The sequence below is a fragment of the Rousettus aegyptiacus genome, unplaced genomic scaffold, assembly GCF_014176215.1.
Source record: "Rousettus aegyptiacus isolate mRouAeg1 unplaced genomic scaffold, mRouAeg1.p scaffold_m13_p_3, whole genome shotgun sequence".
Taxonomy (NCBI): Eukaryota; Metazoa; Chordata; class Mammalia; order Chiroptera; family Pteropodidae; genus Rousettus; species Rousettus aegyptiacus.
The window spans coordinates 9380958-9393399 of record NW_023416306.1 but is presented as its reverse complement, the minus strand read 5'-3'; the positions used below and the strand labels follow the sequence as shown (position 1 = coordinate 9393399).

At 50.1% G+C, this 12442-nt stretch overlaps 1 protein-coding gene across 11 annotated transcripts in view; it reads right to left on the bottom strand.

Moving 5' to 3' along the window:
* The window catches only part of DENND1A (DENN domain containing 1A), a 452316-nt gene that overhangs the window by 134798 nt on the left and 305076 nt on the right, over positions 1-12442 (bottom strand). For all 11 annotated transcript variants that reach the window (XM_016137432.2, XM_016137434.2, XM_036238282.1 and 8 more), the window contains one exon: positions 10213-10338. In XM_016137432.2, coding sequence (XP_015992918.2) covers positions 10213-10338 — 126 coding nt within the window. The remainder of the gene's footprint in view (positions 1-10212; positions 10339-12442) is intronic.

Here is a 12442-nt window from a genome sequence, read left to right as displayed (position 1 = left end):
GACTCGTGAGAGGAAACCAGCTCAGTTTTCGTCTGAAATGCCCTCAAACTGTCTGCGGCGCGGACCATGCGGTGACCGCCATCGTGGCGAGTGGTCAGAGCAAAGGGTGGTTGCCAGACCTGGGCAGATGGGGGCTCGAATCATGGCTCTAGCGCTTCTTGAAAAGTGACGCAACCGTCCCTAGCCTTGGTTTTTCATCAGCGAAACGGGGCTACACCACTCTCTCTATGTGGGGACTGTGAACATGTCAAACGAGGGGACACAAGCAAAGAGCCTAACGGGTAATAAACGTTTTGTATTATTTTCTTTTCCTTTGAGCCTCAAGTCAACGACTTATTTACAAAACAGTGTTTCAGGTCCCAAACAATGAAGGACACGACAACGCAGGACTATTGTGATACCGTTCACTCCACAGGTAATGGTGGCGCACCTTCTCCGTGCCAGGCTCCGTGCCAGGCTCCGTGCCAGGGACGCGTGAGGGGCCGCGACGCTCCGCCGCCTTCCGGAGCGGGCTTCCGTTTCCTTGTGAGGAGGCGGCATAAGACTGAGTGTGATGTAGCTGCATGTTTCTGAGACAGTATCCGCACCCCACAGAAAATCGGTGTGGATGCATGTCCAAGGTGGGGGCGGGGAGGGGAAAGGAAATCTACAATTTTCTCCTCTCATCATCATAAATTCCATAAAGCCTTCCACAGAACAAACCCGCCATCGCCGCATCTTATGGTACTGAGCCTTGACTATGTGCTGGGGTATAAGAAAGAAGAAGACGAAATCCTGTTCTTAAGAAGCTCACAGCCTAGCTATGTACATGGAGTCGAATATCACTGTTTAAGGCCCCAAACTGTCATATGTTATCACAGCTTGAAAACAGATCAGAAAGATTTCCTTTTCAGCATCACACTGAAAAAGTAAAAGACCTTAAGGCCAGATCACTTGACTTATTACACTGGTGACAGCAACCATTCCTCTCTGCCACTGCTTCCACACAGACACAGCATTTAGAGCGCGGCGACGGACTCGGCTTTCTTCGTTAACATGTTCCCCTCTCGCGGTTTCCCACCTGGAACCGAGAATTTTCTGCACACGGTGCTTTCACAGGGGGCGAGCCTCCCCAGAGCCCGCTGACTGTGGATGGCTGCCGCGCAGCCGCTGGTGGTGCCTTCGCTTGACACTTAGACATTCCCGGCGTGGTGTCTGCGTCAGATAATTCTTCTCATGCTCTAAGATGAAGCTGTGGATGATTTTTCTAAAAACTAAGCGTCTATATTGTGCAACACTGAAACATGACCACCCGTCTTTCTAATGTACAGCACGGGGAAACAGGTATCATTCATTCATTTGTTCATCGCTCATTTGACACGTATTTAATGAGCACCTACTAAATACTGGACTATGTGAGGGACACCCAGGAGTACAAAGTAAGAAAAGAGCCAGATTATTAAGTGAGATCAGAATTCCTAGAATTTAAAGTCTAGAATTCCTCCTGGATGGATATGCTGTTTTATTTTTCAAGGATTTTAGAACAGATGAGAATTTCATTTTGATCACATTCACTGATGCTCTTTGAAATCATTCAGTTAAGCTTGATCATCGTGTTTGAGTGGATTTCCTGCCAGTTTTCATCTCTCACGTTAGGACCCACTTTTTCCTTGGGGGGTCTGCTTCTGGAATAATGGGTCTCAGTTCAGAGAGCGTTCACTGTGTGGCCCCACGGTGCCAGGCTGTGTTCCTGAGCAACATCAGTGTCTCTGGAAAGTGGACAGTGAGGATTTGGTGCCAATATTGAACAACGGTCATCTTATCCTAATAGGCAGAAAAATGTTTTGATGAAATAGAAAAAAAAAAGATTCTCGATAATATTTTCTCTTATGCATCTCTCAAGCTGACTCTAATGCATTTCTTGATTCTAACCCTTGGTACCTGCACCTCTTTTAGCCCATAGGTGCTGGTGAGACATAACATGAGTGAATATCAAATAAATATTGAAGGGGATAATTAAATATATGATCTCTTACACATCCTTTATGCATCATTTGAGATAAAAGCCAAAGTTTCACAGTTACTCCAAGAGAAAGGCATGAACAGGCCGGACCCTGTTTTCTGAATGACTTCGGTGGGCTGACACTGGCCACCACCACTCTAGACTGTGGCAGTTTCATTCTGCTCCTCGTCCTCCGTTACCTTCTTGTCACCCAGGAACCGTCGCTAGGATTTAGTTGACATCGACTAATCAACAAAAACGCTGCTTAGTTTTACATACGTTATTGTTATTTTTCTCAACTATCCTATGAGATAGGCATTATTTCTGTTTTACAGATGAAAACGCTGAGGCTAAGAGAGGGACTTTCAAGGTCATCTTCAGGCAGATGACAGAGTCAGGATTAAAACCTAGGTGACTCCAAAGAGCATGCTCTTCCTGTCGTACTTGGTGGCCCACTAAGCCATGTGCAGCCTCAGAGCTACGGGGCCCGGAGTCCTGGTGGTGGAAGCACCTCCCCTTATCTCTGCTCTATTCCCAGAACATGAGCTTGACTTGGGATGATGACTAAAACGAGACAAGAATGGTGGCCAGTAAGTTGCCAGCCCCATGTCTAGCCCACTGTAGACCCCCGCTGTCAACACATCTGTTTGGCTCAGGCCTGCAGGTTTGGGCTATAACTCCCTATCCATTTGCCTAAAATAAACTGGAAAATAAGAAAAGCTTTCACAAATTTTTTCCTACAGAATAATCACAGGTATATATCCATGCTTCACGAACACACCACTGTCCCCTTAAAAATGCATAAGCTCTGTGTGGAAAACAGTGGTTCCTCAAAACGTTAAACACAGAATTACCACGTGACCTAGCAATTCCATTCCTAGGTATGTACCCCAAAGAACTGAAAACAGGCACTCAAACAGATACTTGTACAGGAATGGTTATAGAAGCGTTATTCACAATAGCCAAAGGGTGGGAATGACCCGAGTGTCCATCAGCAGATGAATAAGCAAAATGTGGTATATGCACACCGTAGAATATTATTCAGTCTTAAAAAGGGATGAAGTTCCGACACGCTACATTGTGTATGAACCTTGAAAACATTATGCGAAGAGAAAAAAGCCAGACACAAAAGGACAAATACGGTATAATGTCACGCATATGAAAAATACCTAAAGCAGGCCATCGTACAGATAGAAAGCAGAGTAGCGGTCCCTGGAGGCGGGGGAGGGGTGGGAGTGACTGCTTGACGGCTTCAGAGTTTCTGTCTAGGGTGATGAAAAATTTTGAAAATCCTGATGGTGGTTGCACAACACCGTGAATGTAATTAATGCCACTGAATCATATACTTAACCATGGTGAAAGTGGCAAATTTTATGTGATATAGAGATATTTTACTACAATTAAACATAAAAAAGCGTGGGCTGTGAGGAGAGACTGGGCTCCCAGCTCCGCCACTCCCAGCTGGGTGGGGGGTGTCGGCACACACAGAGGCGCCCGCGCCGGCCCCTTCCAGCCCCACCCAAGCCCCCTGCCCCTGGCTTCCTCGCTGCCTCCTCTCTAGTCTGGTCGCACTGCACACACTGTTTTTAGATTCCCTGAACCTTTTCTGAGCACCAGATGGAGGCACAGACAAATGAGTAACATCCCTGGTACGTTCCGGGGATCCTTCACTTCTCTATGTGAGGGCAGGGAGCGCACCCCACGAAGGGTTCTCAATTCTTTCCACTTCGAGCTGCTCCGAGGCCGAGTCCAAGGAAATCTGCTTCCTTACCACGTCGTAACGAGTTGGCGCCCACAGTCAGGCTCCTGCATGCAGACTCGTGTTTCTCGACTCGGAAGGCTTCGGAACCTAGCGTCTCAAAGCTTTATTCGCAGAGCTGTTTAGTGGAGTAGTAACTAGAATACCAAAAGGTGGAAACGACCTCCATGTCCAGTGAGAGAAACTGGTTACAAGAATTACGGTAGCTGTACTGGGGAGAATATTCTGCAGCTATGTAAAAACGCATATGACGTCATGTTCAATAGGGGAGAAATAAACTTTTAACTTAGATTTGATAGCGGCTATGTAAACGCTTTGCATAATGAAAAAGGAATAATATGTTGTTTTCTAGAACCATGAGATCAGCGGTGTTACTCAACCAGAGACAGACACATGTAGTGATCTCCGACCTGCGCCAGCACAGCCTGGGCCGCTGATGCTTGAAAGCCAGGCTATCAATCTGCTTTCATCTGAACTTCTCTGTCTTCGAGGGGTTTTAGGTGGATAAATGTGACTCAGCAGAATCATGAGTAGAATCAGGGGCTGCAAGGTGGATGAGGCCACTGTGCCCACAGCTGCATCCGGAAGCTGGGCCTCTTGGGAGGGACCGGAGGAGCGGGCTGCTGCCTACACAGCCTTTCACAGAAATCACGACCGTCTTGTTTACTGCCCCCAGCCCGGCACCCGCTCCCTGCGGGCAGGGGCTGCGCTCCATCCATCCTGGGGAGGCCCAGCCAGCAGGCTGGCCCAGGGAGAGCCGCGCAAGCCTGTTGAGTCAGCAGCTCTCACAGCGCTCCATCTCCACTGGCCTTGCACAGATCCCGGCACAGAACAGGGTGCGTCTTGAAGCACCAACGTCCATCAACTTTGCTTTGTGACCTAACATTCACCCAGGACCTGCAGTGGACAGACATGGGAACCTTCGCACACACTGTCTTAACACGACTCCTTGTAGCATGAGCTAGGAAATAAGAAACTCTGAACAGAAAAAAGGATGAAATTAAAAGACGCGGGTCTATTTTTGAAAGTTCTTTAAAACTGAGGCTACTGTGCTATGAAATGTCTTTCAAAGATAAGGGTGGTGGGGTTGTCTTACTTGGATTTCATGATGCTATAATTTTAAACAAGGGAGTTAAGCAAAAGTAAGATTCTTTTTATTATTCATTCTCTATAGGTGGGAGAAAGGGGAACATTCAAGAACTGCACTGCTATCCACATCCTCCAAAAGTGGCAGTCTCCCACCAAACAGAGAAAGGATCCCTGGCCTAGCAATTAAAATCATTTGTCTTTTATCCCCTTCTTGCCAAAAAGGACCCCAGCCCTAACTAGTTAATCCCTAACACCCACTGCTACTCCCTGAGTTGCCTGGCAACTGCTGGGAGGCGTGTCAGAGAGCAAGAAAGGCCTAAATAAATGAGCTGGAGCCCAGGCTGCCGCTTGACATGGATAAAGGGGGTTTTTCCCGAATGGAGCTGCCTGGCTGCTTGCGGTTCTGTCATTTAAGCGCAGAACAAGTTGGCTTGGCCGATATTGTTAAATATCTTGGGCTTTGCACCTGATATTCTCCGGGTGATTGAAAAATGGGCCGCGTGCCCTTGCGATTTGCAGCCATTCTCCACTCTGCCAGGCAGCGGCAACCTCCGAAGCCTGAAGACAGGACAGGATGCGATGCGTGCACATGAGCAGGCCGAGGGCCAGCCCCCGGCCTCACACGCGTCACTGTCCCCTTATTTCTGTCACCCGTCCTTCCATCCACTGTTTCAAAATGTGCTCACTGATGCCCATACCGTGCATGACCCATACCCGGGGCTGGGAAGGCAGAGAGACAGAGGACATGTGGGCCGTGTGGAAACCAGAACAAAGAGACAAGGGAGTGAGACGGAAGGGACCGGGGCTTGGGAGTCAGGCTGGCCCGAGTCTGCCTCCTGGCCCTGCGACTTACCAGGATGTCACCAGCACCCTGAGCCTCTGTCTCCCGCCTATAAGATGGACAGTGAGGGGCCGTCGTGGGGAATCACTGAGACCACGGATGAAGCAACTGAGAGATAACCGAGCTCTGACCTTGGCGGAGGCCGCTGGGCAGGTAGGACACGTGGCGGTAGCTGGGCGCCCTCGGTGCCTCACTTCCTGACCCTCGGGAGAGCCCTGTGAAATCGCCGCCCTGGCCCTGAAGACAGGCACTGCGTGGAGCCGACATAGGCGCTCCCGGCCTGGGCCAGGCACGTGGCCCCCAGCAGAAGGCGCGGGTGGAAGAGTGGCCCAGCTCCCGGCACGTGGCCGGGCCTCGGCGAGGCGGCCGCCTTCTTCTTCCCTTCTGGGCAGGGGAAAGAGAACGAAGCTCGAGAGTCCCCAGCCAGCTGCTTCTGGGCTTTTTCCTCCGTAAGAAAGAAATAAAAGAGGGCCAAGGAGCTAATAATCTCAAGTGAGCTCGGGGCCATGGGGCAGGAGTCACCCGTCTCTGCCCCCGGGAGTGGGGCTCGCCCCCTCCCCACAGAGGCAGGTGGGCGCCGCGGGCTCGGCGGGAGCTGGTCCCCAGCTGTCCCAGGGGCCGAGAGGAAAGGAGCACTGCCAAGTCTGTCATGTTTCACGTTTTAAAAAACCAGAACTCTGTGACTTCGTGGTGACGTGAGTCTCATGACGGTTCTCACTGGGCCAGGGCGGGAAGCCACCGCCCCACACCGGTGTGGCACCCCACAAAGCACTGAGAGCGGGTGAGCAGAGGGGCTCTCGGACCCCTGTGGACACACTGCTCCCGGCCCTTCACCCGGAGGCTCTCTTCGCCCTCCACCTTGGACTGTTCGCCCCACGCCCGGCAATTTGGCTCAGAGATGCTCCCCTCCGGGCCGCCACCTGCTTCTGCCACTGTCTTTGTCTCTCACCTTACACGTCGAAGGATCTTTTGTGTACTCGGATCCTCTGACCCACGCCAGGGATTCTGTCTAAGGAAATAATGCAGCCCATGCCCAAGGGTTTATGGAGGGATGTTCCTCGCAGCGTGGTTTACAATGGTGAGTGACGCTGACAGATGAGAAGGATCCGCACTGGGCTAGTGAGGTGGGCTCGGCACTGGTCCCTGATTTCGGGAACCCAATAAACACCTCTGTGAGTGGGGCCTGGGCTGCCCTCCGCCCTCCTAAGAGCCTCACGGGTGAGGCTGATCCGCAGCCACGGTGAGAACCACTGGGATCACCTGATGGAGTATGTGGAGCCGTCCTAAATGATGGTCAAGATGAGTTTTTGTAGGGTGTGAATAAGTGTTTACAACATACTAATAAAACACAAAACCAAAGAACTGGGAACTGGATTGCTTTGCCAGTAATATCTCAACTGTCTAAAAGTAAAAAACCAAGAAACAGAAACAAAAAACAACCCAAAATAACCCTAGAACCTGGATAGAAACATGCAAGCATGTTAACTCTAGATGACAGAATTATGGGTGCTTTCTCATTCCTAGTCCTCTGTTACTTCAAACATCTTTTTACCAAGAGCAGGTGCTCTTTTTATAACCAGAGAAACAGCAAAAAGTCGGGCCCAAGGAGGCCAGCCTATTCCCTCGGCACTGTGCCGCCTGCCTCCCCGGGGGCTCACCAAGGCACCGTTTCCCACCGCACCCCTGTGGCCAGTGCCCCCGACCCTTCACTCCTTGAGTTCACATGTGCTTTGCAGTCATGATTTTAATTAATCCCCTGAATAATCTTGCATGGGAAATGTGGTTATGCCATTTTTCAGATTAGGAGAATTGGCTAAAATTAAATCTATGGTTTAAAAACCATCTAAGTTACATAGTGATGACATTTGGTCAGAAAATTTCAGGCCCTCTGGCTTCCCTCTTGGCCTTACGGGGAAAAAAAAAAAATCCAAACACCCCAAAACATTCTGGTGCAGATGAATAGGACTGCAAGCTTGGCAAATCTGCCGTATTTCAGTGATTCTAAGATGCAAACTTCTTCACATTGTAACACCGCTAAGACCTGGACGTCGCACAGCCAACGGCATCCTTCAGTTACGATCGGCAGCCCTCTTCTCCCTTTCTTAACGGTACGTAAAATAGCGGTACCTCCTAAGATTGAACAGAGGCTTAGACGCAATGAAATGTACCGTGTTTACGACCAAACCCATCATCCTAGTCTCAAAATGCTACTTTTAATGGCTAGTAATACTTGTCATGGGCACGTACTTTAATTTACTTAACCAGTTGCCTGTTACGGACATGTAGCCTATTCCATGTTTTCACCATCGTATGAGTTATTGCTACTGGCGAGGCCTTGGCAGTGAGCTTTCCCTTTCTCTCCTGTGGACATGGCCATTCTCTCCCAGGTCCATGCCTTGGGAGACACGGTGACATTTCTTGCCTCTCATCTCCGTATTTTATCTATTACTGTCGTCATCCGGTCATTTCTGCTTCATGGCGCCTTCTCCTGGGGTAACCACCGGAGGACTCTGTTCTGAGCTCCCCTAACAGCTCACAGGTTCCTTCCGTCCATCACTGTATTACTGTTCAAACATGACTTCAGTCACATGACATCTCTGCTCAAAAAGCTATACTTTTTGCAGGTGACGTTCATACTCCTTGCCTAGCATCCAAGGCTCTGTCAGATTTGGCTCCGGTCACTCCTGCAGCCCCATCTTCCCTCCTAAATCCATGATTCCAGACAAAGGGGCCACGAGGGGTCCTGCCTCCGAGCCTTTGCTCACTAACTCCACGCTGACCACAGGCGGAGAGTCTGTCTTCCTTTTCCCAAACCTTACCCATCAGGCTCGGGCCAAGTTTCATTTTTCCTGTGAAATGTTTTATGGCTCATTTGATCCTTATAACCATCTGGAGATGTAGGACGACAGGTATTCCTATCATTTCACAGGTGAAGAAACTGAACTTTAAAGAGATTAAGTGGCTTGCTCAAGGTCATATACAGCTTATAAGTACAAAGACGGGCTTTAAACTCCAGGGCTTCCTCCTTAAATCCAATCCTTTCAGAGCCAAGTGCAACTACAACCATAAACTTTTCTGAAGGAGCAACTTGTGCCCTGATCACGTACCCAGCAATATGTACCAAGCTTCAACAGCCTCTAGATTCTAGACAGATATATGACATCCATGGGATCACGTCCCTCAGTTCTCAGCACTGAGGACCAAGCCAGCTGTCCCATTCCCGTTTCAGAGATGGGAAGACAATTATACCCTTCTCCAAACAACATCGAATCTGCCTGGTTCATCTGGGCCCATGGTCGGGACAAAGAATTAGAGCAGCCTCGCTCAGAGACAAGCAGGACATGGGGTGCTTGCTTTAAACCGAGGGGCTTTAGAGGAACTAAGGGGAGCATTGCTGAGGAAATAAAAAGTGCATCCCTTCTGTTATGTGACCATGACATTGCCTGGAGCCGAGGCAACCCGGAAAGTCAGACCCGAGTGCTGGACGGAGGCCAGGAGCAAGGAGGGGGGTGGCATCAGGCTGCTGCTCCCCGAGCACCCGCCGCCAGGCCACTCCTCAGAGCGCACGGCCTGGGTGAAGGGAGAACAAGGTGTTCACTACCACTCTGGGTTTCACTGAGACACGTGATTCACAGCAGTAAAAAATAAAAATCCTTACCCGACAGGCGGTGCACCCTGTGCGGGTCGCTCACACTTAGTCCAACTAAGGCCAGGAGTGGCTGTCCCCACCCACCCGTTCCAGACGGAGGGAGCTCTGTGCCCCTGGGAGAAAAGGGGCGTCAGCAAGGTCCCCCTCCAATGTTCTCTCCTAGAGTGGCGCACAGAGTGATCCCCAGGCCAACTCTCCTTGACCAAGAGCCAAGCGCAGGCTGAGTCGTGGGCTGTCTGAAGCAGACTTCTAACTGAAGCTGGGGGAGTTGAGGCTTTCATTGGTTTTAGGGCTGACCTGATATCTTCAAATCCCATCACTAGCTACGCACCCCACGGGGCAGGCAGGGGATGCGAACGAGGCGATGCGGGCCCAGAAAGGCTGAAGGGCCACGGAGGGGGGTCACGTTATTTCCCAGTCCTCAGCGTACTTTATAGTCACTGTGGGGACTCTAGGAAGTGAATCCCCAGGGTGACGAGCTTTCTCCACGTGGAGAGCATCCCTCCCCACCCCCCCCTCCCCACACACACACATACAGAAAAGGGCAGCAGGGCCCAGTGGGAACCTACAGGCTTTGGCGCCCTTGGGCTCCCCAACCCCGCTTAGTGCAGGGGGACGACTGTGGCTACCTGGACTGGCTGTGTACCCCCCAATGAGGGCCCGGCACTGCTGGCCAGGGAGTGCGGGGTCTCTATGTAGGTTCACAGGTGCACTCAGAGCTTCGCACATGGCGGCACGGCTGCCTTGTGACACTTCCCTGGCCCCCCGCCCTATAGACACTCATCTCTTGTGAACTCCACAACCAGGCGAACTGCGGGGTTCTCGCGGGCCCCGAGGCACATCTCTTAGCCCTGACCAGACGCGGGTTTATAACGTGCCGAGGAGCTACTCACCGGCTCAATTTTCAGGGCGTTGCGGTAACTGCCGAAGAAGGCGGCCTGGGCCTTGAGGAAGGCTCGGGCCACACCGTCGCCCGTGGTCGTGGAGACCTTCTTCAGCCGGTTCTTCAGTGCGGAGATCTAGGGACCAAGAGAAAGGAGGCACAGGTTGAGGGCAGGGTCGGAGGAAGGATGCCTGGCCAAGAGCCCTAGAAAATCCCTGGCAGGGGATCGATTTGCTACCTCAGCTGCCGACAGAGCAACGATGCTCTCAGTATGAGGGCAGGGTTCGGGAATTTAAATGAATGTTGCTTCTATTGGAGCATATTTAATAAAAACAGAAAATAAAACCATTTTGTAAGCAGTTATAATGTGTCAGGTAAGTGTTACACGGAAGATCTCAAATTTAATTCTTTTGACAACCTTGCAAGGAAGGGATTAGTGTCCCTCCCGATCCTATAAGGGTGAGCCGGCCACAGAGGTCAGGCTACGCGCCTAGGGGCGAACCTAAGGAGTGGCCAAATTGGAACCTGAATTGAAGTCCTGTAATCTGACCCAAAACTACGCAAAGATTTTTAGTTCCACTTCGATTTCCTCTTCAAATTACTTATAAGTATTACAAATCAATGACTTATTTGTTATGTTAATGTGTATTATATATCATTAATAAATATACATTATGTAGCCCACGCCTACACTCTAGAGGAATAATAGTGGCTTCCAGATAAGCACTCCCGGTTAAAAGAAAATAGACAAGAAAGCCATGGCAACAGGAAAAGTAGCCAGGAATAGATTTAGTATATAAAGATAAGCCATACAGTCTTACACAATGTCTAGAAATGAATTGTAATTTGACTTAAGAGACTCCTAGTGGTCAAAGCAAAAAGGGATACAAGGGTTGTGAGATTCCTTGGGTCTACGTATTATAAATATACCAGCTGCACAACTGAACACAGATTTTCCTGCAAGTAAGAACGAAATGAGATTTCTCCTGCGTCCTCAGCGTAGGAATGACGATGACGTGATAGCGGTCGCCCTCGACATCAGAGACACCAAGCTTCCTGGCTGTTTCTGACATGCCTTCACGCATCTCGGGGTGCCACACTGCACAACTCCTGGGCACACCGTTCATGCCCTGTCCCACGGGAAAGGTGCGCCTGGAACCGTGTGACATGGGGCCTCGAGTTATGCACGCTCTCAACGACTATTTATTATCTCTTGAGCGCCCAGGACATGTTAGGTGCTGAGGATACAAGGGTAAACCCAACCAGACATAGGCTCTGCCCTCATTAGGGAGGAAATACTGTCACCAATACTGCGACATTGCTCCTGTGACAAGCCTGTGATAGAGCTCACCAGGGAGGTCACGGAAGGCTTCCTGGAGGCAAACGGGCTTGGGCTGGGAGCTGGAGGATGAGCTGAAGCAGTCATCTCAGCAAAGGGGGAAGGAACAGTGTGCCGAGCATGGGGAGCAGCATCAGCAAAGCCCCTGTGGTGAGGGGAGTTCAGAGAACAGAAAGGCCTGGAGAGGGGACTACGGCTTAAAATGAGGTGAGAGAACGGGAGGGGTCTGAAGAGCTTGAGTGCACTGACGAATTTTTTCCTTCACCTTGAGAGAAACGTAAAGCTAATGACTGATTTAAGCACGCGGATGACACATCAAGGACACGTCTCAGGAATCTGTAAGGGGCTTAAAGGACGATCTAGTGGCGTGATGTTATTTAAGGATAACATTTAGGATAAAATTTGAGCATAAGAGAGAAAACTAAACTCAGGTGGTCTATGAGTCATCTACACATTGAATATGAATGAGTGATGATCAATTTTTTTGACCATAGCTCTCCACAGTGTTTCTCCGAATCTGAAAAGTGCCAGAGAACCTAAAAAATGCTAAGAATCACTGATCTGGGATGGACTATGTATACTCCATAAATTCTCCATGAATGTTATTTCTTACTACTAAGCTTCTGCTAAGGGATTTTTAAATAGCTTATTCATAAGGATACACTTCACACACCGTAAAATTCACTCAGTTGAAGTACAGAGTCCGGTGGTGTTCTCGGTGACAAGCCGGCACAACGAGCACTATTACCTGGCCCCAGAGCACCTTCGTCACTCCCCGAGAGAAGACGCGCCTTGCCGTCCCACTTCCCACTCCCCGCCGATCCTCCTCCTTCCCCTCCCCCCAGGCCCGGGTAACCATCAATCCGCTTCCTCTCTCTCTGGATCTACCTATTCTGGAAAG